The sequence below is a fragment of the Scatophagus argus genome, chromosome 7, assembly GCF_020382885.2.
Source record: "Scatophagus argus isolate fScaArg1 chromosome 7, fScaArg1.pri, whole genome shotgun sequence".
NCBI lineage: Eukaryota > Metazoa > Chordata > Actinopteri > Scatophagidae > Scatophagus > Scatophagus argus.
This window is the reverse complement of record NC_058499.1, coordinates 25,216,751-25,237,664: the sequence shown is the minus strand read 5'-3', so window position 1 is coordinate 25,237,664 and position 20,914 is coordinate 25,216,751. Positions and strand designations below refer to the sequence as shown.

General features: G+C 38.5%; 1 protein-coding gene across 1 annotated transcript; it reads left to right on the top strand.

The window, feature by feature from the left end:
* The first annotated feature begins 424 nt into the window (after nt 1–424).
* Nucleotides 425–20,666, top strand: LOC124062493 (synaptic vesicle glycoprotein 2B-like). Its single transcript, XM_046395288.1, has 14 exons — nt 425–1,059; nt 2,156–2,382; nt 6,888–7,068; nt 8,148–8,299; nt 9,054–9,187; nt 9,671–9,760; nt 11,163–11,276; nt 11,664–11,752; nt 14,600–14,675; nt 14,789–14,877; nt 15,960–16,093; nt 18,413–18,613; nt 19,483–19,642; nt 19,839–20,666. The coding sequence occupies exons 1-14, from the start codon at nt 824–826 to the stop codon at nt 20,020–20,022; spliced, it is 2,067 nt and encodes a 688-aa protein (XP_046251244.1). The 5' UTR covers nt 425–823; the 3' UTR covers nt 20,023–20,666.
* The last annotated feature ends 248 nt before the right edge of the window (nt 20,667–20,914 follow it).

Genomic DNA, 20,914 nt, shown 5'->3' with positions numbered 1-20,914 from the left:
ACTGCAAACCCTTTCTTGATAGTGAAGAACTTTTGTCTCATGGCATGTAAACAACATATGACCTCTGGTGGCTTCAATATGGACCTAAACTTTTTCCCTTTTTCCAGGACCACCTGCCTTCACAGATGTTTACAGCATTTCAAACTGGCATTGCTTTGCTTGAATAAGATTTTGTGCATGTGTGTTATACTCTTCTGTTTGTGGTTCAACAAAAAGAAAGACATGCTCAAACTTTAAAATACATAAATGTACAGCAACAGTCTGACATCAAGGTCAGTATGGTTAAGCATGTTAAAACACTGAAAACAGGACGTAAAGGGGGAAAATCAATGACTGAGATCTGTAAGTATTCATGTATTCAACAATTATGCAACAAGACAGTAAATTAAAATAAACTAACCTGAGCTTTTCTTTTGTCAGGAGTGAAAATTGAAAGATCTGAGGACTCTGGAGACAACGCCAGCACCAACATACAACCACAAGACACTACATGACGCAGAAGCTCCACCTTGAGCTAAATTATGTTTAGAATATCTGCTCTTACCAAGCAAATCATAGCTGCATAACAATAAGTGAATTGTTGTGATGTTAGATGCTAACACAATACTTCATTATTATTGAGAGGAATACAGTCAAGGAAACCAGTGACTCTGAATTTGCACTTTTAGGCTGATTAACTTTCATACTTATCTAAAAGACTGAATTGTGAGTTATCTTTATCACTTATTTCTGAAATATAACACCAGACTAGACATAATTAATAAGCGAAACACAGGCCTTGCTCTAAAATTAGCTATTAGCCTAGCAGGTGTAGTGAGCCAAAATGGCTGACCCCTACCAAAACAATGTATATCACCAAGGAGGGGGTGATAGCTATGGCACTTATGGAGAAGGTGGTGGCCATGATGGATATGGTTACCAGGCAGACTACCCTCCCCAGGAAGAGGATGCAGCAAGTGATGTGACTGAAGGACATGATGAAGAGGATCAGATGTACGAAGGAGAATATCAAGGCATACCACATCCCGATGAGGTGAAGGCTGCACAGAGAGCTGCACGGTGAGACACAGTGCATTTGTTCTTTTTGTTCTTGTGTAAATCTACCAGAAACCATATAGTATGGGTAACAGTGTGGCTACAGACTGCACTCTCACCTTTTTTAGTGCCTTCATACCAACCTTTTCTTAAACCTCACACAGCCTATAGTACACTGGGATATGTTTGGTAAGTTCATAAAACTGCTTTGTTGAAGTTTACACCCGTGGTTCTTTTTGGGTTGTGATCCCTTTAAAAAACAGTTTTTAGTTGGGGCGCCCCATCACATTTCAGGAAACATTTTCCCTTGAACCTTCTAACATGGTTTCTAGCCAAGTCAGTACAGTCAAATAAGGTAAATAATACTGTAATACTGTTTTAGTCACAAAGAACATTTTTCTGCACTTTTCTACTGGATGGGGCTTAGTAATTTCCATGCAGCTTTGGTTTCCGTTCACTTTTGTCTGATTCAGTCTCAAAGTGAACACCAAGTCACCAGTTTTTTCAGTTTTGTTAACAAACAAACATAATAACCACGGGGATGGTGTTCACAGTGACTGACACGCCTCATGTATGTTTCTTCTAATTGATTCCACATACACCATTTAGCCAGAAACCAAAATTCACAGATCACACTGACTTAACAAATAAAGCTTTCAGTAATATTATCTGTTAGACCTATTCGGCCCAAGAAGGCTGACCCTTTGCAAAACACCAGCTTACACTGCCAAGAAGGCAGTGACAGCTCTGGGACTTATGGGGTCTGGTTTTGGTTCCATCTTCTCTATGTCACACTGAAGGGGGGTGGAGGGAACAGCAATGCAGTCCCAGGTTTGCCACTATACTGTTGCTCTTTTCAGTTTGTCCTCTTAACCTTGCCATGGGTTTACACAAGTATTTTGCACAATGGTGAGATAAGATTTTCAACAATGCCAATCTTCTAATTCCTCATCTCAAGTTATCTTCCCTTTTTAGGATTTATAATCCCTTGATCTAACTAGATTAGCACTAGTCTAGACATCTTTCAGTTAAGATGTTCACCACAATGTGAAAAGGATCAAAGATTGTTTTCCAGAGTGAAACACAGTCACATTCCTTGATGTCTCTTTTTGTGTGCCAGAGCTAAAACTCGAGCTGCTGGTAGTGCAGTGTCTGAACTAGAGGAGTTGTCTGAACAATATGAAGACATCATGGAGGACTGCGGCCATGGGAAGTTCCAGTGGACGCTCTTCATGGTGCTGGGCCTGGCTCTGATGGCAGATGGAGTCGAATGTTTTGTGGTGGCGTTCGTTCTACCGTCTGCAGAAAAGGATTTGTGTCTGTCCAATGCAGAGAAAGGAATGTTGGGTAAGGGCTTTAATGATTTAATGTTGCTTACAGTGTGATTTATATGTGGGAAGTGTTGTAGTGGTATATTAGTTCTCTCTGGCTGGTCTTAGCTGCCTCTATATTCTTCTGAGGGTTTGACAAGGAAACACATGTTGTAACGTGCTTTCCAGAGTTTCTCTGCATAAAGAAATTCAAAGAATTCTTCATTAGCTGAGTGATCTTTCACTTAAATGGATCAATGCTTAAAATTAGATGCAATCACTTGGATCCAGGACTGCTGAGGCCGCCTACCAAATAATATATCAAGTGCTTTAGCAAAAAACTCAAAGCAGTATTTGAGTTTATGCAAATATAATCTGAGAATTTGTGAAATTATGAGTTTTCTCTATAGTAGTTACCTTAACTGCAAGAATGTTTATTTGAAACATGCATACAGTGGAAATAGTTCTGTATTTCAGGATAGTTCATTAATTTAACAAGATAAATGAAGACACAAAATGAGGTAAAGCAAAGCCAGAAGGCAGTTTAACACAAGCAAGCAAAACCCAACAGGAAGCAGGCAAAAATAAATAAATAAATACAGGTCCACAAAACAAAGCAAAGGTTCCAAAATTACACATGGGAGAAAGGCTAGTGCATATGTGTGTGTGTGTGTGCGTGGGCAACAAAACACACTCCTGACCACACCCAACCGCAACCATCAGACAAAACCAGTGTATGAAAGAAAGAGAAAGGACATCTGCACATGGAATAGTGTAAGCTACATTAAAAATGCACCATTTTGACCTTCATGGTCTTTGCCAGGAAAACATTCATGTGAAAGAGTATATTAATGTGAGTTATCACAATAACTTTATTTGAATACCATTTTTAAAACAGAGGGGTTTTTGTTTTTTTTTAAAAAGTGCTTTGACAGACAAAACAAAAGCAGATATTACAACAATACAACAGCAGAAAGCCAAACAGTAAGGCCAAACAGAAAGAAGACCAAAAAGATTGGAAAGATCGCATGACATAAAAGCAAGTCTAACAAAGGGTTTTAAGAGGCAATTTAAAAGAAGTGACTGATTCTGCTCCTTCAGGCAGATGGATCCAAAGCAGAGTGTCTCTCTTCGTAAAGCGAGGCATGGTCACCTTTAGATTAAGGGTATTTAAGTCTGCAAACTGGTTCATATAGTGAGTATAGCTCAGATAATGAGATGTTGTCTGTTAAAACCAAAAAGATGAAAAGGGATATGTCCTATAGAAAACATCATGTATTTTTTCAAATGTGATTTTGCAAAAATACAGTATGTCTTCTGGTAAAGTGGTAAAGTGTGATTATACATGAGAAAGAAAACACCTCATGAAGAGATATTATGAGATTTTTTTTATTTATATGAAATATTTGTAGGAAGTATTGAATTTGAACAATAGAAGGAATAGAAGAAATGCCTAAAGAATTAATGATCTTGAATGGGGAGAATGCAGTATAGATGGGGGTTGGTGCACTTATATATACTGCGTATTGCAAATGTAAGATGTAATATAAGAGGGACCACATGAACAGGAGACGAGAAGAAGGGCAGAGGGTGAGCAGCGGTAAGGAGAGCAGAGATGAAAAGGGAGAGAGGAGAGTTTAAAAGAGATAAGAGAACAGGAAGTGAAGAGGAAAGCAGAGGAAAAGAGAAAACAGATGAGGAGAGAGGAGGAGTGAAAAGACAGAAGTGGAAAAATGCAGAGAAAAAGAAGGAAAGTGTGGAGAAATGAGAAGTGATTACACGGAAGGGGAGGTTAAAGCAGAATACAAGGAATAAGATGAAGAATGCAAAAAAGAAAAGGAGAAGTAAGAAAAAATGAAGACGGGAAATGTGAGAGTAATCTGAGAGGTGGGGAGAAAAGGGAAGTAGAGAAAAGAAAAGAATGACAAGGAAAAAGGAGAAGCAGAGAGCTGAGTGCTGCATCATGGTTCTCGCACTCCTCTACAGTTGAAGTAAAGAAGAGATTTGACATGCTTTATGCCACAGCTCCCTTCAGCTGGTATGGACTGAGGGACCTTTATTGACCTCTGCTGGTGAGTAGAGAAAACAATGACATGAACCTGCAGTAGCTGCTACGCTAAACTGAACTGATACTGCTGATGGGCAGTAGTCTTTATGTTTAAGATCAGCAGTCTTCCATAAACCTCTCCTCTTCTGTAACCACCACACTCTGCTGCAGTGGCAACAAATCCGGGACACTTTGTGTCTAGCTTTCGCTTTTCTTTTCTTTTCTTTTTTTTTTACCATTTGCCCACCAGATAAGAGGGTGAATCTATCTGATATGCTTTCTGCTTTCTGTGGTTTTTCCTCTTTCTTTTCTGTCTGTCCATCTCATTTCAAGCCTGGCTCTCCACACACACACACACACACACACACACACACACACACACACACACACACACACACACACACACACAATCTGTGTTTAATGTGGCTAACTGTTTTCTGTCTTGGGAATGACATAAGAAACTAAGAAACTGACTTGACCTAGATCATTTTCTGAAATAAACAGATAAACTGGATGATTGTACCCTCCAATATTGAATACATGGACCAGTCCAGGGTGTACCCCGCCTCTCGCCCGTAGTCAGCTGGGATAGGCTCCAGCTCCCCCGTGACCCTGACGGATAAGCGGTATAGAACATGGATGGATGGATGGATATTGAATACATGGTGCAATAGATTTATTCAGTTCTACCTATCCTGTCTTTACCTCTACTCTCTCCTTATCTCCCCTCTCTCAAGCATTCAACTTTTTCTGATAAGTTTGGTATAATTAGTTATTTGATGGTATGAAAACATTACAGATGGACAGATGAGGCCTGCTTACTAACTTGATTCACTATCACTACTGCACAGACACTGGCTCCAAATGATGTCATCAGCACAAGATGGCAGCACTCATATCTGGGACATTTTGGCCTCACTTTTGTAAGGTGGGAGGAAGTAGAGACACGTTGGCCATCTTTATGTGTGTCAATGGAAATCGTTGAAATACATAAGTGTGTTATTCCACTTTGTGGCGGTATATATATGTGTGTATGATGCACAAAACAAAACAAAACTAACATTTCCATAGTTTGGTGGTAAGGTGTGGGGGCTGTTCTGTTTGCTTCCTCCTACGTTATCATCCTCTCTGCATTTGTTCTACCCTTGTTTCACACTTCCTTCGTTCGCCCACAACACCTCTGTTCAGTTCGCAGCAGCTTTTATTTTTCTTTTTACAAGACTGTGTTTGTGCTCTGAGTCAGCAGAAACAAAAAGGAATCGATACTCTCTGCTCTGACCTTGGAAAGAGCAGTACAGCATCTCAGCCATGCCCCATATTTCAGGGACGCAGTCTGAAAATAAATATATATAATATAAGGAAAGGAAAGGAATTGAATTTTATCATAATAAATGTCTTCATTTATTTAAAATGATGTATGTTTTGTACAGCATTTGTAAATGGGGTTTTATGGACTGATAGCTATTTGTCACAAAGTCTACATACTGAAGTTGTAATATTGTATGCAGAAAACTGTGCTTATCAAGATCTTAAAATGTCTACCAAAAAATGAACTGAGTGTGCTTATATCACAAAGGTGAGGTATTTTTTCCCACGGGAGCTCATTGTGCAACAGCTAATCTAAGTGTAAGAAAAATGGTAAGATGACAAAAGAAAATGACAATGGTTCACACGGTCCTGTCATAAGGACTGCTGGTTGGGTTTAGGGTTCTCATGTGGTTATTGGTCTAATTCTAATTTTAAGGCTCACCAAACATGATAGCTGTTCTGAATATATCATATTTTTCCTTAACTATCCACAACTATCACATACTACTGTAATACTCTGGAGGTTGTATAAAATGGCTATGCTTTTGTAAAACAAGCTAGATTTGATGTATAACGAGAAATCTGGAGATTCGAATCACATTTTCATCAAAAACTGATTGGTCAGTACATGTCTGACACGGCTTATTCGGTTCTTGAGTGGTTCTTACCAGGTTGCTTCTGGTTTCCTTGATGTAAAAATTGGTTGCACAATGCTACTTATTCAGAATACATTTATAATTTAGAAATTATTAGACAGGTCAAACAGAAAACACAGCAGAGAGTGGGTGTAGCACATTCAACCTGAAAAGGGAAACACTAAGATATTTGTGTAGTGTGTTGTGGACAGATCTACTGAAGTTAGCTCACAGTTCCAGGTAGTAGTCCGAGTTCAAGCTAGCAGATGTATGCTAGTGGCACGTTTGCTAAGTTTCACAAGCTCTTTTAGTGTTTAAAAGAGCTTGTAAGTAAGCCAAACAAACAGAAAAGAAAATGTTTTTACCTTTTTCCCTATTACAACTATAGTAAATACAACCGGGCACCTTCTGAATTCAAGTTTTTCTCTCTTGGTGAACTAAGATGAGCTTAATTGCCTTCTTAACTCATCATAAAACGCACTTCAGTCAAATGAGACGTAAAGAAAACAAAACTCTCTTCCGGCGGTCTCTGCGTGTCCCTCTCTTGTGCAGGTCTGATGGTCTTCCTGAGCATGATGGTGGGAGCGTTCTTGTGGGGCGGCCTGGCAGACAAAGTTGGCCGTCGGCGCTGTCTGATTGTGGCGTTAGCTATAAACTGTATCTTTGCCTTCCTGTCGTCATTCGCCCAGGGCTATGGCTTCTTCCTTTTCTTCAGGCTGCTTTCTGGAATTGGGTAACAATTACAAACACACACACTCCTTAGTTTTTCACTGACGCTTTTTAATGTTAGGAAAACACCACAAGGAAAATAAATCATGTCTATAAAACTTTATAACAACATTTTTTGTATTCCTACGTGCTGGTCTAAATGTTGTTTCAAAGCATTGCCAGTGATATAACTGAGAAAGATCAGAATAATTATGCATAAGTCTGTTTAAGAAGTAAAACATCTTTTCAGTCTAAAAACATCTAAGAATCATCTTTCCTATTTTATTCCTTAAAAACAGCTGGTATAAACCTGCAGAATTGTGTGCTTTTGCTTTTTTTTTGGGTTGCTGATTTATTTTGGGTTACTAGTGTTCCCTTTTGCTGTCATTCATAGCACTAATGTATAACAATATTTTTAGTCAGCTGATCTTTTAAAGGCTTCATCAGTATCATAAAAGGATTTCAGCCATTAATGCAGCTTTTTAATATGGAGATGATAGAACAAATCTGGCTCCACATAATCTATATGCTGAGTGCGCTTAGTGCTTCATTGCAGTGACACAGCAGAGTGTTGTGTCTCAGAATAACACTAGTCCACAGGGAGCCACGCTGACTCAGAAATGAGGTCACACACTGAGCACAGCACAGTGAAAGTGATATACAATCGCTTTGCACCACAACACTATGGGCATATCCTGTCTTCTGCACATAACAAATCTGCACCTACTTTGTGTTCTAGTTTGTGTGTCACACAGGATGCAAAGCCTTCGTTCATCCGACTAAAATATCTTTACTTTGTTTTCTGATTTTCAGGTTTACTTTTCTTAATCTTAACACAAGCAATCATCTAATGGATATATTTTTATAATGAGAAAACATATTTACTTTTTATGGTTCAGTGCTCTCAAAGAGGTCAGCTTTAATGCAACTTCTTTTTGTTTTTTTTTCTGTATCTGAATCTATATCTTCCTTCTTTCTTTGTAATTATTTCTCTAATTATAAAAACTAGTAAATACTCTTTGTGAGGTTGTATTTTTAAATTATTATCTGTAATCATAATTCACTTACTTTTCTTATTTTCTCATTGTCACTCCCCGCTCTCAGTATTGGTGGCACAGTGCCGATCGTGTACTCGTACTTCTCAGAGTTCCTTCAGATGGACAAGAGAGGAGAGCACCTGTCCTGGCTGTGTATGTTCTGGATGATTGGTGGGATCTATGCTTCATTCACTGCTTGGGGAATCATACCTAGATATGGTAAGAACTTAAGATAGAACCCTACAGAGCATTCCTTTAATGCTGCATGTGAGGAAAGTGGGTCAATGCAAGTCACTGCAACAATAAATGCTCCCATTGTTGGAAAAAAACCACAACAAACCCGATAAAGTGCCCTCTACAGTGCCCTTTCAGTGCGATGCAGTGCGTTGATGCATTGCCATATAGACTGTCTAAAACTAAAATTCATTTCTCTCCATGTGCCTCTTTTTCAGTTTATTTTACAGTTTATTAGTTTAAACATTAAATATCTTGTCTTTGTGCTGTGTTCCAGTCAATATAGGTCAAAAAGCATTTACAAACCACTGACGTATGTTTTATTTATTTTATTTTTTATGCAGTACCACAGCTTCTTTGAATTTGGAGTTGTAAATAGAGGAAAAGTTTCTAGCATTTGAGGAGGCAGTAAGAAAGTTGTCGTTTCTCAGGAAAAAAGAGTAAAAAGAGTATATTGACCCTGTATTTAAATTATGTAGTGCAACCAGCTTTGCTTTTAATAAAATTGTTAAATTTATTCAAATTCATTTATATCCCTTTAGTCTGCCAAACTGATCTAAGGTGTTGAGGATGGAAGGTGTAGGGGTGTGGTTACACATACAATACAATTAACAAACATACAATTATAGATCATCAAGAGAGCTTATGACACAGTTCTTCATGTTCTATACCATGAAAACCTCCTCTCGCTCTAGCTGTTACTAGTACTTTGTGTGTGTGTGTGTGTGTGTGTATGCAGGCTGGGGGTTCAGCATGGGCACAGAGTTCCAGTTCCACAGCTGGCGGGTGTTTGTCCTGGTTGCAGCTCTTCCTGCTATTGCCTCTCTGGTTGGACTCACCTTCATGCCTGAGAGCCCCCGTTTCCTCCTGGAGGTGTGACTGCAGACATGTTTACACTGGACTTCTACTGTAGCAATTTGCAGACAAGCAGTTCACTGTTTGAATGGTTCTGTGGGTTTCATTAAACCTGAACCATCCTCACCAAATGATGTAAAAGACAGTTAAATTACTTGTGATTCCAACTAGGAGCACAGGGCCTTCATGATGTACAAACCAATAATGCATTACATTGCACTGCTTTAACCTTTGGAGTGAACCATATGCTTTGCATACATAAACCTCAGTGATCACTGCTTCTAAGTTGATGGTGGTTAGAGAGTGGAGTCAGATGGGTGCATGTAGAATAAGAACAGGACTCTTAGAAAACAATACCTAGAAACAAACTGCTATGTGTTTATGGGGATGAAACTGCTATTTAGTTGCAATGTTTTCTTTTCAGTACTACAAGATTGTTTTTACACTAGCGTGTACATTCTTGTATGCATGTTTTTTTCTGTCTGTGTGTATGTTGAGCAGAACGCAAAGCATGATGAGGCGTGGATGATCCTGAAGCAGGTCCATGACACCAACTGGAGGGCCAAGGGACAGCCAGAAAAAGTCTTCACTGTGAGTAGTTAACCAATAGGCATTCAATGGTAGTATAAAAGTCCTACAGTTGAATGGTTTGATCTTCACTGTGTGGACTGGTGTATGTGCAGAGTAGGACAATATAAGTCTGTTTTCACTTTTGTGCTCACTGAAAATCTGAATTTAAGTGGCGGGCTTAAGAGCGGTTTGTGACATTGTCTTCTGGTAGCCAAGCCTGCTCCAATATTTAGCTTAGTGTGACGTGAAAACTTAAAGCCACCAGTGAGCACACACTGAAAATTCACTTAATGGTGAAGAAGCAGATATCTTCTCTCCAGCAGTTAAACTTGAGAAATGAAAAATATTTCCATATTCATGCATTTTGAATTTTTAAGTGAGGGAGAAGTGGTAGGTGTCATTTAAGGATCCTAATTTGGTCGGTCTAATTTTACCTTTTTTTCTCACAAAAGTCAAGAAATTCATTGACTTTCTTGCATGAGCTGATACTGAGAAGACTGAGCATATCTGTCTACTTCCTGTGAGGTTACAGTAAGGGGACTTAGACTAAAGACTGAAAACAGGGGAAAGGTTAGCGTGACTCTCTCCAAAGATAACATAATTCAATAGCATCTCTAAGGACCCATGTCCATACAGCATGCTCCCCCTTTTTTGCTCCTGGTGCTTTCAGTTGAAAATATATGATACAAGACACTGAGATCGGTGGAGAATTAAAGTTCACTGGAAGACCAAAAATTCTTTGTTGTTTCTATTTTGGATTAAGCAAATTTTCAAATCTGTCCATATATTATCAATGAAAACTAGGATCACCTTCACTGACAGCAGTGTGGTATCTGCCTAAAACATCAGAGAAAATGTACTTGGAATATCAGTTTTACAATTGCCCGTACAAAATCTCAAAAGTAGAGGTGAGCTCACACAATCTGGTGCTGCAATAGAAGTTCTGTACTCTAATTTTAAGAAATTAATGGTACCACTAACCTCCATTTGAAACAACTTTGCCGTTAAGAGCTCAGAGTTTCAGAGAGGTGTTTTGAATGCAGATTTAAATTCTAAGAAGAGGGCCCTAGGCACTATTTAGTGTTGTGCATGGATCTTCTGTGCTACAATATTGCTTATATGTAAACTGGTGTCAAAGTTGTCAACTACAGACTCTGTGATCTGCTGAACCACAGATAACCACAGTTAACTGTTTTATCAAATGATTAATAACATCCAATTATATTCCTTCTTATAACCTGACATCTTTCACAATTACAGTTTTAAGTTTCTGGTACTTTCCCTGAGTATTTCTAATTTATGCTGCTTTATACCACTTTATATTTTGTACTTTTAAGGTGCAAATTTGCAGACAAAAGCTCATTTCAGTTATGTTCATGAGAATCCTCCTAGACAAAAAACAAAAAATATGTTGTCTTTTCAGGTGACTCACATTAAGGCTCCTAAGACAGCAGAGGATGAGTTCATTGAGATTCAGAGTGCTACAGGAACATCTGTACAGCGATGGGCTGTACGCTCTCTTACGCTCTGTAAACTGGTATGTACACACTCAGTATGTGGACAGAATGGAGCTAGCAACATGTTGGCTCAAATTTGCAACCTCATGTCTAAATGCCACTGGTGTCACGACTGACATTCACAACCTTTTGGATGTAAGCCGTCACACACTCAAAATGGAACAGAAGTCATTTTCTTATTTATTAAATTAGAAACCATGAGACAATATTACAACCATGACAATATGGTTTATGACCAGAGGGTGTCACATTTCTTTAGAATTAATGAATATGTAAATTTGGAATCTGCTTAACTGTAAAACATACCATTATTTTGGTATTTCTTATATGGTTAAGAGGGAGCCTGTAGCACTTTATGTAGAGGGATGCGGTTCTCGATTCACCCTGTATGTGCTTATTTGTCCCAGGTGTTGAGGAACGTAGCTTCTCTTCTGTCTGCAGAACTGAGGTTTGCTACGCTCTTCATGGCCATTATTTGGTTCTGTATGGCTTTCAGGTTAGTACACAATGCCATGTATTACACTGTCAGATCATCAACTAGACTAGACTAACAGTAGAGTAACAGAAATCATGTGAGGTGTGCCAAGTGGCAACATGGTCTAATTTAATACAGGCATGTCACAAGTACATGTTTTTTGTTTGTCTGTTTTCCAGTTTTGTTTATTTGGCAACATTCAACGACAGTAGTAACAACGACAGAGATAGCACGACAAAGCCCAGGAGTTATTTCCATGGTGCAGATTGCTCTTCACAATAAGATCAAGACAGCTGATACACATCCAAAGTGCAATACAACAACAACACATCCATTTACAGATACATACGCCAATAAAAAGCAAATAATAACAGTAATGTATAGATATATATATTTTAAAAAACCCAATTTCCATTCATCTATTTTCTTTACCACTTATCAGTGCGGGGTTGTCAGGGGGGCTGGAACCTATCCCAGCTTACAATGAGCAAGGGGTGGGGTACACCATGGACTGGTCACTAGTCAATCACACACTCCCACCTAGGGACAGTGTAGAGTAGCTAATTAACCTAGTGTTTTTGAGACTGTGGCACAAAGCCAAAGTACCTGGAGAAAACCACGCAGGCACAGAGAACATGCAAACTCTGCACAGAAAGGCCCAGACCAATACTTGAACCCAGAGCAATCTTACTGTGAGGCGGCAGTGCCACCTTACCACTGCACCGCCACTGACCCAATTTCAGTATACTAAAAAAACATTACCTTAACTTGCGATTTTATCCAGCAGCCTCTGTTTGACCGTTTTCTTAAATGCTTGTGGGCTCTGGAACTCCTTTCTTGCAAGAGTCAGTTTGTTCCACTCCATATAACCAGCATGGATAAAAGAAACCTTTACCCATCATTATTTTGAACCTATAAAGGCTCAGATTTGCTACCTTAGCTTTGATATTGTGATTATGGACTCCTTCTAGCTTCTGACAGTAACTGTTGAGCTGGCTAGGGGTATTGCCATTTAAGGTGCTGTGGACCATACAAAGTTGTATTTGATATACCCTATCCGCAACTGGGAGCTTCCAAAGCCAAAGGAACTGAGATCTGCCAACATGTCCTGTGATCCGCTTCTGCCAACATGTCCTGTGATCCGCTTCTAGTATTATTCTCTCTAGTTTGTTTTGTGCTTCTTGAAGTTTCTGTTTCTGTTTGTAATTCAGCCCTTGTAGTAGTCTTCCAGCCAGGTCTTTAATCTCCCTAGTTTATCAGTTACTATTTTCTCTATACTGTCCTTATCTTTATGTTTTACACATATGACTGAGTCATCTGAATATAGAAATAGAATACTAATGCAAGCTGATTTCATTTTATTTATATAAACCAAAAAGAGCAGAGGGATCAGCACACTACCCTGGGGTACCCCACAGGTGATTGTGGGTGTGGAACATTTTCTGAAAACCAGATTGCAGCTCATAAAGTAAATTGTGTTTGCATCGATATTCATAAATTTGATTGTAATACAATTATCTCAAAAACCTTCTGTGTTGTACTTAGGTACATATATTGCATATTGGGACAAGAATATGTTTTTTGGCATTTGGCCTCTCTAAGACTGTTTTAAATACTTGGATGAAAATCCTTGGCAGTCAATGACTACCAGAAGTTTGGAACCCATGGACATGACCAAAAACTGAATTTCCTCTTTTGAGATACTTTGCCAGGCCTTTACTGCAGCTGCTTTTAGCTTAACTGCTTGTTTGTTGTTCTTTCTACCTTCGGTCTTGTTTGTGAAAAGCATGCTCTATTGGGTTGAGATCAGGTGACTGACTTGGCCAGTGAAGAATATCCCATTTTTTTGCCTTGAGAAAGTCTTGGGTTGCCTTTGCTGTATGCTTTGGGTCATTATCCGTTTGCAATATGAAGCATCCTATCACTTTTGCAGCAGAATCGGAGTAGAGAGTATAGTCCTAAACACTTCAGAATACATACTGCTACTTTTACGAGCAGTCAAGTCATCAATAAACACCAGAGACCCAGTGAGGCAATGACATGCCTACCTCCTCAAGGGCGTTCTTGACTTGGCTAGATGTTGTGAGTGTTGTGGGTTTTTCATCATCATTGACAGAATTCTGCAGCCATCCACTTCAGTTGACTTTCATGGTTTTTTAGGCAATCTGATGTTGCTAATCTTGGCAATTAACTCTTCTTCTACTTCTTTTTAAGAATGCCCCTAACTGTTATTTTGGCTGCTCCCAGTGTTTTGCTATCTCTCTCATGGGTTTATTTTGTTTTTATTTTCTTCAGCCCAGTGGTAGCCTCTTTCAATTGCATAGACACCCCTTTGGATCTCATGTTGAATGTTTTACTGAACAACTGCTAAATGCAAATGTAACACTCAGAACCAACTCCAGACCTTTATCTGCTTGATTTGTCAAGACCTAACAAGGGAACAGACCATACCTGGTCATGAAACTGTTTGTAAGCCATTTGTCCCATCATTTATGAGCCACCAAAAATTGGGTTGGGTGTATAAAAATGGCTGTAATTCCTAAATGGAATTACACTTTTGTCAAACCCCTTGAATTAAAGCTGAAGGTCCTCAGTTTGCTCACATCATGAAAGGCCAAATGGCGAAGAAGTTATATTCGTTCCAATATATGGACCTAACTGTATGTGGGTTGATCGTTTGGTAGATGTCTCAAGCTGCTGGTCCACAAGGGAGACCCAAAAGAACAAGGGCTTTAAAAAACAAAAACATAAAGCAATGGAACACGACTCTAATTACCTTTCTGATAAAGAGGCTACATTTTGTTTTTTGGGTTTTTTTTATGGAGCTTCTCTTGATTCATTCTTCTCTCAATCTACATTCTGTCACAGTTTCTATGGCCTTTCTGTTTGGTTCCCTGACATGATTAAACACCTTCAACAAGAGGAGTATGAGTTAAAGGTCAAGGTGAGGTGAACAACAATTCATGTAACTCATAGCAAGACAGATCACTTTTATCCTGCTTTTGGTGAGATTTACATGTCAACTAATTTATAGTTCATGGATTTGTCTCCATTCAGGTGTTCTATCGAGAACGAGTGGAGAACTTCCATTTTAACTTTTCTTTAAAGAATCAGATCCATAAAGAAGGAGAATACATTCGTGACAAGTAAGTGCCATCTTGTTACCTTCTGGAACTCAAAGCACAACACTACAGGACATACTCATGATAGAAATTAGAAAAATGTTGTTCTTTTCATCATCTTTTTACAGGCTGTTTTTATTTTTATTTTTATTTTTGTCAAAACACGGCCAGTGTGGTCGTGTTTTAGAATATAACAAATGGTGAATTTTCAGTGAGTATTAGAGAAGGATTTTGTTTTTGGTTTTTTGGGTTTTTTTTTTTTGAGAACCATCGTCAGTAAGTTTACAAATGCATCTTTCTGTGAGATCTTGTCTTTGAGTTGACTTAAAATGTCTGTACCTTTTTATATATTGCTGTGTGCTTAAACATGATCAGCTTATATCAGTTATGCACAACAGGATCGACATCAGAGAGGAAGTCAGCAGCATGAATACATGACTACAGTTATAGACAGACACAGCCTCATCTGTTGAGACACACTTTCCATATGTGTCATTGGGCCTATCAATCATTTCATTCTCAGTTATGTTGTTATCAGATACTGTGTTTTGCTTGCTCTGTTTTGTCATACCCTGGAACCCATAAAACATAACATATAGTTATATGCCTACAGGCAATCATTTTGTGCATATGCTAATGGTCAGAACAACAACAACAACAACAACAAAAAAACCCAGAAAAAACAAAACAAAAAAACCAACACTGAATTACAGTAAACCTAGTAAGGTTTCTGAATGCTTCACTTTTATTTTATCACTCTCAAATACTATAAACGGTATATTTAAAATGCTTAGCTGGGAGATAACTTGGGAACTTGGGGTTCACGTCTGCACTAAAAAGCATTCAGTGCAGATATACAGTATGTTACACTACTGTATATTATTTAACTTCTATGACAGATGGAATGGACAAATTAACGCAAGGCTTCCATTGAATATATGATATTACAATGGAAAACATCATTATCAACAGTGGCCATCCTGGCTCTAATACAGTTGAGCCCATTCTGTCCATTCTGATTCTGTGCTGCCACAACAATAGAAGTGAGAGTCCATGTTTTCTTTGTCTGTTGGTTTGTGTTTGTGTGTCCCATCCCATACCCATAGGTTCATCAATATAGAGATGAAGTCAGTGAAGTTTGAGGACTCACTGTTTGAAGACTGTCGCTTTGAGGACATCAAGTCCACAGACATAGTGTTTGAGAACTGTACCATCCGTTCCACTGTCTTCTATAACACAGGTAGGTTCAGCTGGAGGAGAAGAAATTACAACTCCAGTTTAGAAAATAAAAATAAATGCAGGTTAAATATATATGTAAAAATATTTGTTTTGATAAATCAGCAGCTTCACTTACAGCAGTGCTTCTCAAATAGTGGGGCGCGCCCCCCTGGGGGGGCGAGGTGCGATGCCAGGGGGGGCGCGTGTGACCCTGGGGAACATGCTTTTTTTGCCGTACTAGAATAAAGTGTAATTGCACATCCACTACAGTAGTTGGCAGTGGCGCTCTCATTGTCAGAGTGTGCGCAGGGAGTATTAGCTCTATGGTGTAGCGGTTTTTTTGCACCGAGCAGGCGATATGAAGTGCAGTAAACGAACCCTTAAGAGACAACATGAAGACATTTTTAACAGGGATGAGAAGAAAGGCGGAGAGAGACGAAGATAATGAGACAAAAGTAACTCACCCGAAAGCTAAGACGAGGAAATATGACAAGCATATGTAGCGCTTGGCTTCACTGTGACTACAGTGGGAGACGAAAGACCGGTGTGTTTACTGTCTAAAAATGTTGGCAGCGGACAGCATGAAGCGAAATAAATTAAGGCGCCACTTGAAGACATTACATCCCAATCATGCTGATAAGCCGCTGGAGTTTTTTCAGCCAAAACGTGCCGAATATTGCCAACAATCATCCCGCTTTGTGAATGCTACTTCAGTAAACCAGCGAGAATTGTTAGCATCCTATTATTACATATTATTACATATTATTACATATTATTATTATTACTATTATTTATAGTCGCAGTGGGGGGGGGGGGGGGGGGGGCGCGAATTGTTTTCTACTTGCTGGGGGGGGGCGCAACAGAAAATAATTGAGAAGCACTGACTTACAGGGACAAATGCCAATCTTTTAGAGTTCATTTTCAGGCTCCATGGGAAAAAGTGGGCCCCATTTGAGCCATCATTCTCAGACACTGTTTTTGTACCGCCTTTTAAGAGAGGAGACACAACAAAATGTAATATTGTTCCTGACATGTTTAACCACTCAAAACCAGACAGGTTAAACACATGTTTGCAATGCTCCCATGCTACTCAGTATTAAACATGACATGTTTCACCATCATACATGTCATATTGACAGCACTGCATTGCAAAGCCACAATATTCATTCTCATTCACTTATGCTGATATTTACGATGCAATATACTTTTCCAAAAAAAAAAGTTGAGAACAAAAACATTCTAATAAGGCACCGTTGTAACTGGTTTATTTGTTATGACTAAGAACTCAATAAATAATTCATGAATACTGTGTATATCAGTGATAAGCCATTACCGTGAAATTGTTTGGGTAGTATTAAAAAGGACATTCGCTGATATGTTTCTTTTAAGAAGAATACTTGGTTTGTCCTTATGGCTAGTTTTTCAATTAATCAGTTTGATACTTCCAATTAAATGGCAGGACAATTACTTTCTGGTCTGGAATAGTGCCCTGGAGAATCTAGCCAATTTAGTTAAAACTTAATTAAATAAGCTGTTGGTTTTGATGATTCTAGTAACAGCTGGTTCAAATCAAATCTTTCTGGCAGTAGATAGATTCAAATATAGTCTCAGACATTGTCCCTTGCAGTTAACTACTGTACATATTTTTTATGAAATAAGACACTGTGTTGGTCCACCAGAAGGGGTCCACTTCACCTCTTCATACTGCAGGTAGATGAGCATTATTATGCTGGGTACAGAAAGACTGTGCTGGGTTAGGGCCACAGCCATTTCATTAACTCTTTATGAATGGTTCCTTAATAGAATGTTGTATACTTCTTGTAACTCGGGAACTAAATTATTTGGGTGTGCACAAAATAATGCACTCTGAATGGTTATGGAAAGCATCTGAATTTTTTTTACAGTAATTACAGATATGTATGAGGAGTAACAGTTTAATGTCCACAGTAAAGCACACTAGACAGTTTGTAATAGCTTCCTGTAAAACTGTAGCTCACTCCCAGTGTAATCTAAATACTGATGTGAATATAAGTATTTTGTGAAACAAACATATACAGATATCAACTTTGTGCTGCACCCCTAATTATGGGCTAAGTGAATTTGCAAAATCTGTCTCTAGAAAGACCTTTACAAAGCACCAGACCATTCTTTCCTTTAAAAAGTGGTTCAACGTGGGTAAAAAATGTGGAGACAGCAAAAAAAAAAAAATACTTAAACTGATATTACAGCGTTTCCCAATATAATTTCAGTTCAACAAAACCTTTGACAAAGGTTTCACTGAATCAGGTCCAAAACTCAAAAAGTGACCTTCAGTATTTGATTGACTTCTTGTTCTCTGCAGACCTGTGGGAGGAGAAGTTCGTCGACTGTAAGATGGAGAACACTACCTTTGAGCACAACAAACATGGCTGCCACCTGGATACATTTGAGGAGAATGATGTTCTTATTTACTTGGTCAGTTTCCTGGGCAGTCTGGCTGTGTTGCCAGGCAACATCATCTCAGCTCTCTTCATGGAGAAGATTGGCAGGGTCAGAATTATAGGTGATTTTCAGAATTCTGTTAACTCTACTCATGGTTGTTGATGTTTTATTTATACATATGTATAATGTTCCAAACACAATATTACAATGTCATGAATGTGTCTGTGTGTAGATACATTTTTGTTGGCACCATAGTTCTTCATGTGGGTCTGCACATTGAGACCAGGCTGGAAAGTTTTAGGGTTGAAATATCCTTTTTAGGATTAGTGCATTTTGTCTTAAATCAAAAAAAAAAACAAAACAGCTATACATTTGTTTCCATGTTTATGTGATTACAGAATTATAAATGTTTACAATCTGCCTAAATGATTGAGCAGTACACAACTATTATGACTGTCATTATTTATGGAAAAATATTTCAAATATTTCCTTTTTTTTCAAATATTTCCCTACAAAAAGACAAAACTATATGGAATTTTAGTAATATCCAATATAAAAATACTAATGTTTAATCATAACTGTGATAGTAATATCAAATGCATGACATTTTTTATCTTCAAAGGGTCACAGTTACTACTTAACTTTCTCATAAATATGACTTTGAAGTATGACATACAGAATCTACAATGACTTCCCATTCACATTTAAACACTGAAAACTGAGTTTTTGACAGTTTTCACCATGGAAGGAATTTTCAGTGAACTAAAATGCCATTTATGTGTATGAAAGGTCAAAAGAAATAGAAAACTCTACGTCTTAACAACTGTACTTGTCTGACATTGTTGAAAGTATCTCATTATTTTACAGTTTGAGTATTTTCAGCATTCCTAAATTGTCATTTTTTTTTTCACTGGTAGAAAACACTAGCTTCAGCTTCTTTTTTTGTGAGACGCTGTAGGATTCAATAAAGGAATTTTGTGATCTCCTCAGGTGGATCCATGCTCATATCAGCGGGCTGTACCTTTTTCCTATTTCTGAGCTTCAGCCAATCAGCAATCATTGCCCTACAGTGTCTGTTCTGTGGCGTCAGCGTAGCAGCATGGAATGGAATTGACGTGGTGACCGTGGAACTGTACCCTGCTTCTAAAAGGTATCACACTCTATTGTTACAGCTTTGTTTATATCCCCAAGGAATTAAAGCAACTAGGCTGGACAGTTCTGCTTTAGTGGACAAATTTAATATACAAACCTGACAAAAACTGTCAATTTTAAAGATAATCATGATAGGGAGAGTTTGAGTTTCGATTTCAGCGTGGTCTTCTAAAGTCTCTTTATATGTCTCTCAGGGCCACAGCATTTGGCGTGCTGAACGCTCTGTGTAAGCTGGCAGCGGTGCTCGGCAGCTCCATCTTCAGCAGCTTTGTGGGCATCACCAAAGCTGTCCCCATTTTGCTGTCTTTCACTGCGCTTGTGTGTGGAGGCCTGGTGGCCCTCAAACTACCTGACACACGAGAGAAAATCCTCCAGTGACATCATTTGAATCATAACAGGCCAAAACATACTCACTTAATGTTGGAAGCTGTTTGAATTGGTTGTTTTGCGTTTGAAAGAAAGTTTTTTTTTCATGTTGTCCAGGTGTCAGGGGAAAGGGAGGAGGGTTGGAGGGTGTTGGTCCTTCCACTAAAAATGGAATGCAGATGGTTTTAAATGTACACAAATCTGGGTCTTCCAAAGAGAGGCTGATACTAAGAAAATGCATGTTTGTTTCTATCCAAGAGAGGGTCATCCTTTAATGAATCTGTTAAGGCACACTGGATTTACTAACCACATAATGAAGATGCAGGTGAGAAATAGTGTTAGTCTCCCAGTTGTTCCATGCATGATGGGGACTACGTTCAGAAGCTAGCCACATGTTTCTGTGACTCGGCACTTTTTTAGGCTTTACAGCAACTGAAGCAAAAAAAACGCCAGTGTGCTGAAAATGTGAAAGAGGAATATTCATGTTTGGAATTCTTTGAAGTTTAAGTTTCTCCATATCTTGTGCTGTTACAAATATTTTCTTGTTCTGGCTTGTCACATATCAGAATACTGTACCTATTGAACTCATCTGTATCTGTGGTCTGTGTACAATATCAATTGTCAAGATTTTGCAAAGGATATTTTCTTAAATTATTTGGCCTCTTTTTTTTAAGTTTATTTTTTTGAATTTTTTGAATTTTGCTTTCTTGCCAGGACACATAAACTATAGGCACATTTTTCTTTTCTTTTTTTTTTTTTTTTTGTTATTGTTGGTTAACGTAAGTTGGTTTTTGTAACTCAGAAAGAATGAAAGTTCAGTCTCTGAGTACCAACCACATCTTTAACTCCCGTTGTTATTGGTAGATTTTACGTAATATCTTGTGCCATACCATTTCACTAGCAG

Bases quoted from the DNA above. Each gene is read 5' to 3' on its own strand.
- LOC124062493 (XM_046395288.1), top strand. From the start codon at position 824: ATGGCTGACCCCTACCAAAACAATGTATATCACCAAGGAGGGGGTGAT. The intron at 1,060-2,155 runs GTGAGACACAGT...TTTGTGTGCCAG, and splicing joins GCTGCACAGAGAGCTGCACG to AGCTAAAACTCGAGCTGCTG. The intron at 16,094-18,412 runs GTAGGTTCAGCT...TGTTCTCTGCAG, and splicing joins CACTGTCTTCTATAACACAG to ACCTGTGGGAGGAGAAGTTC.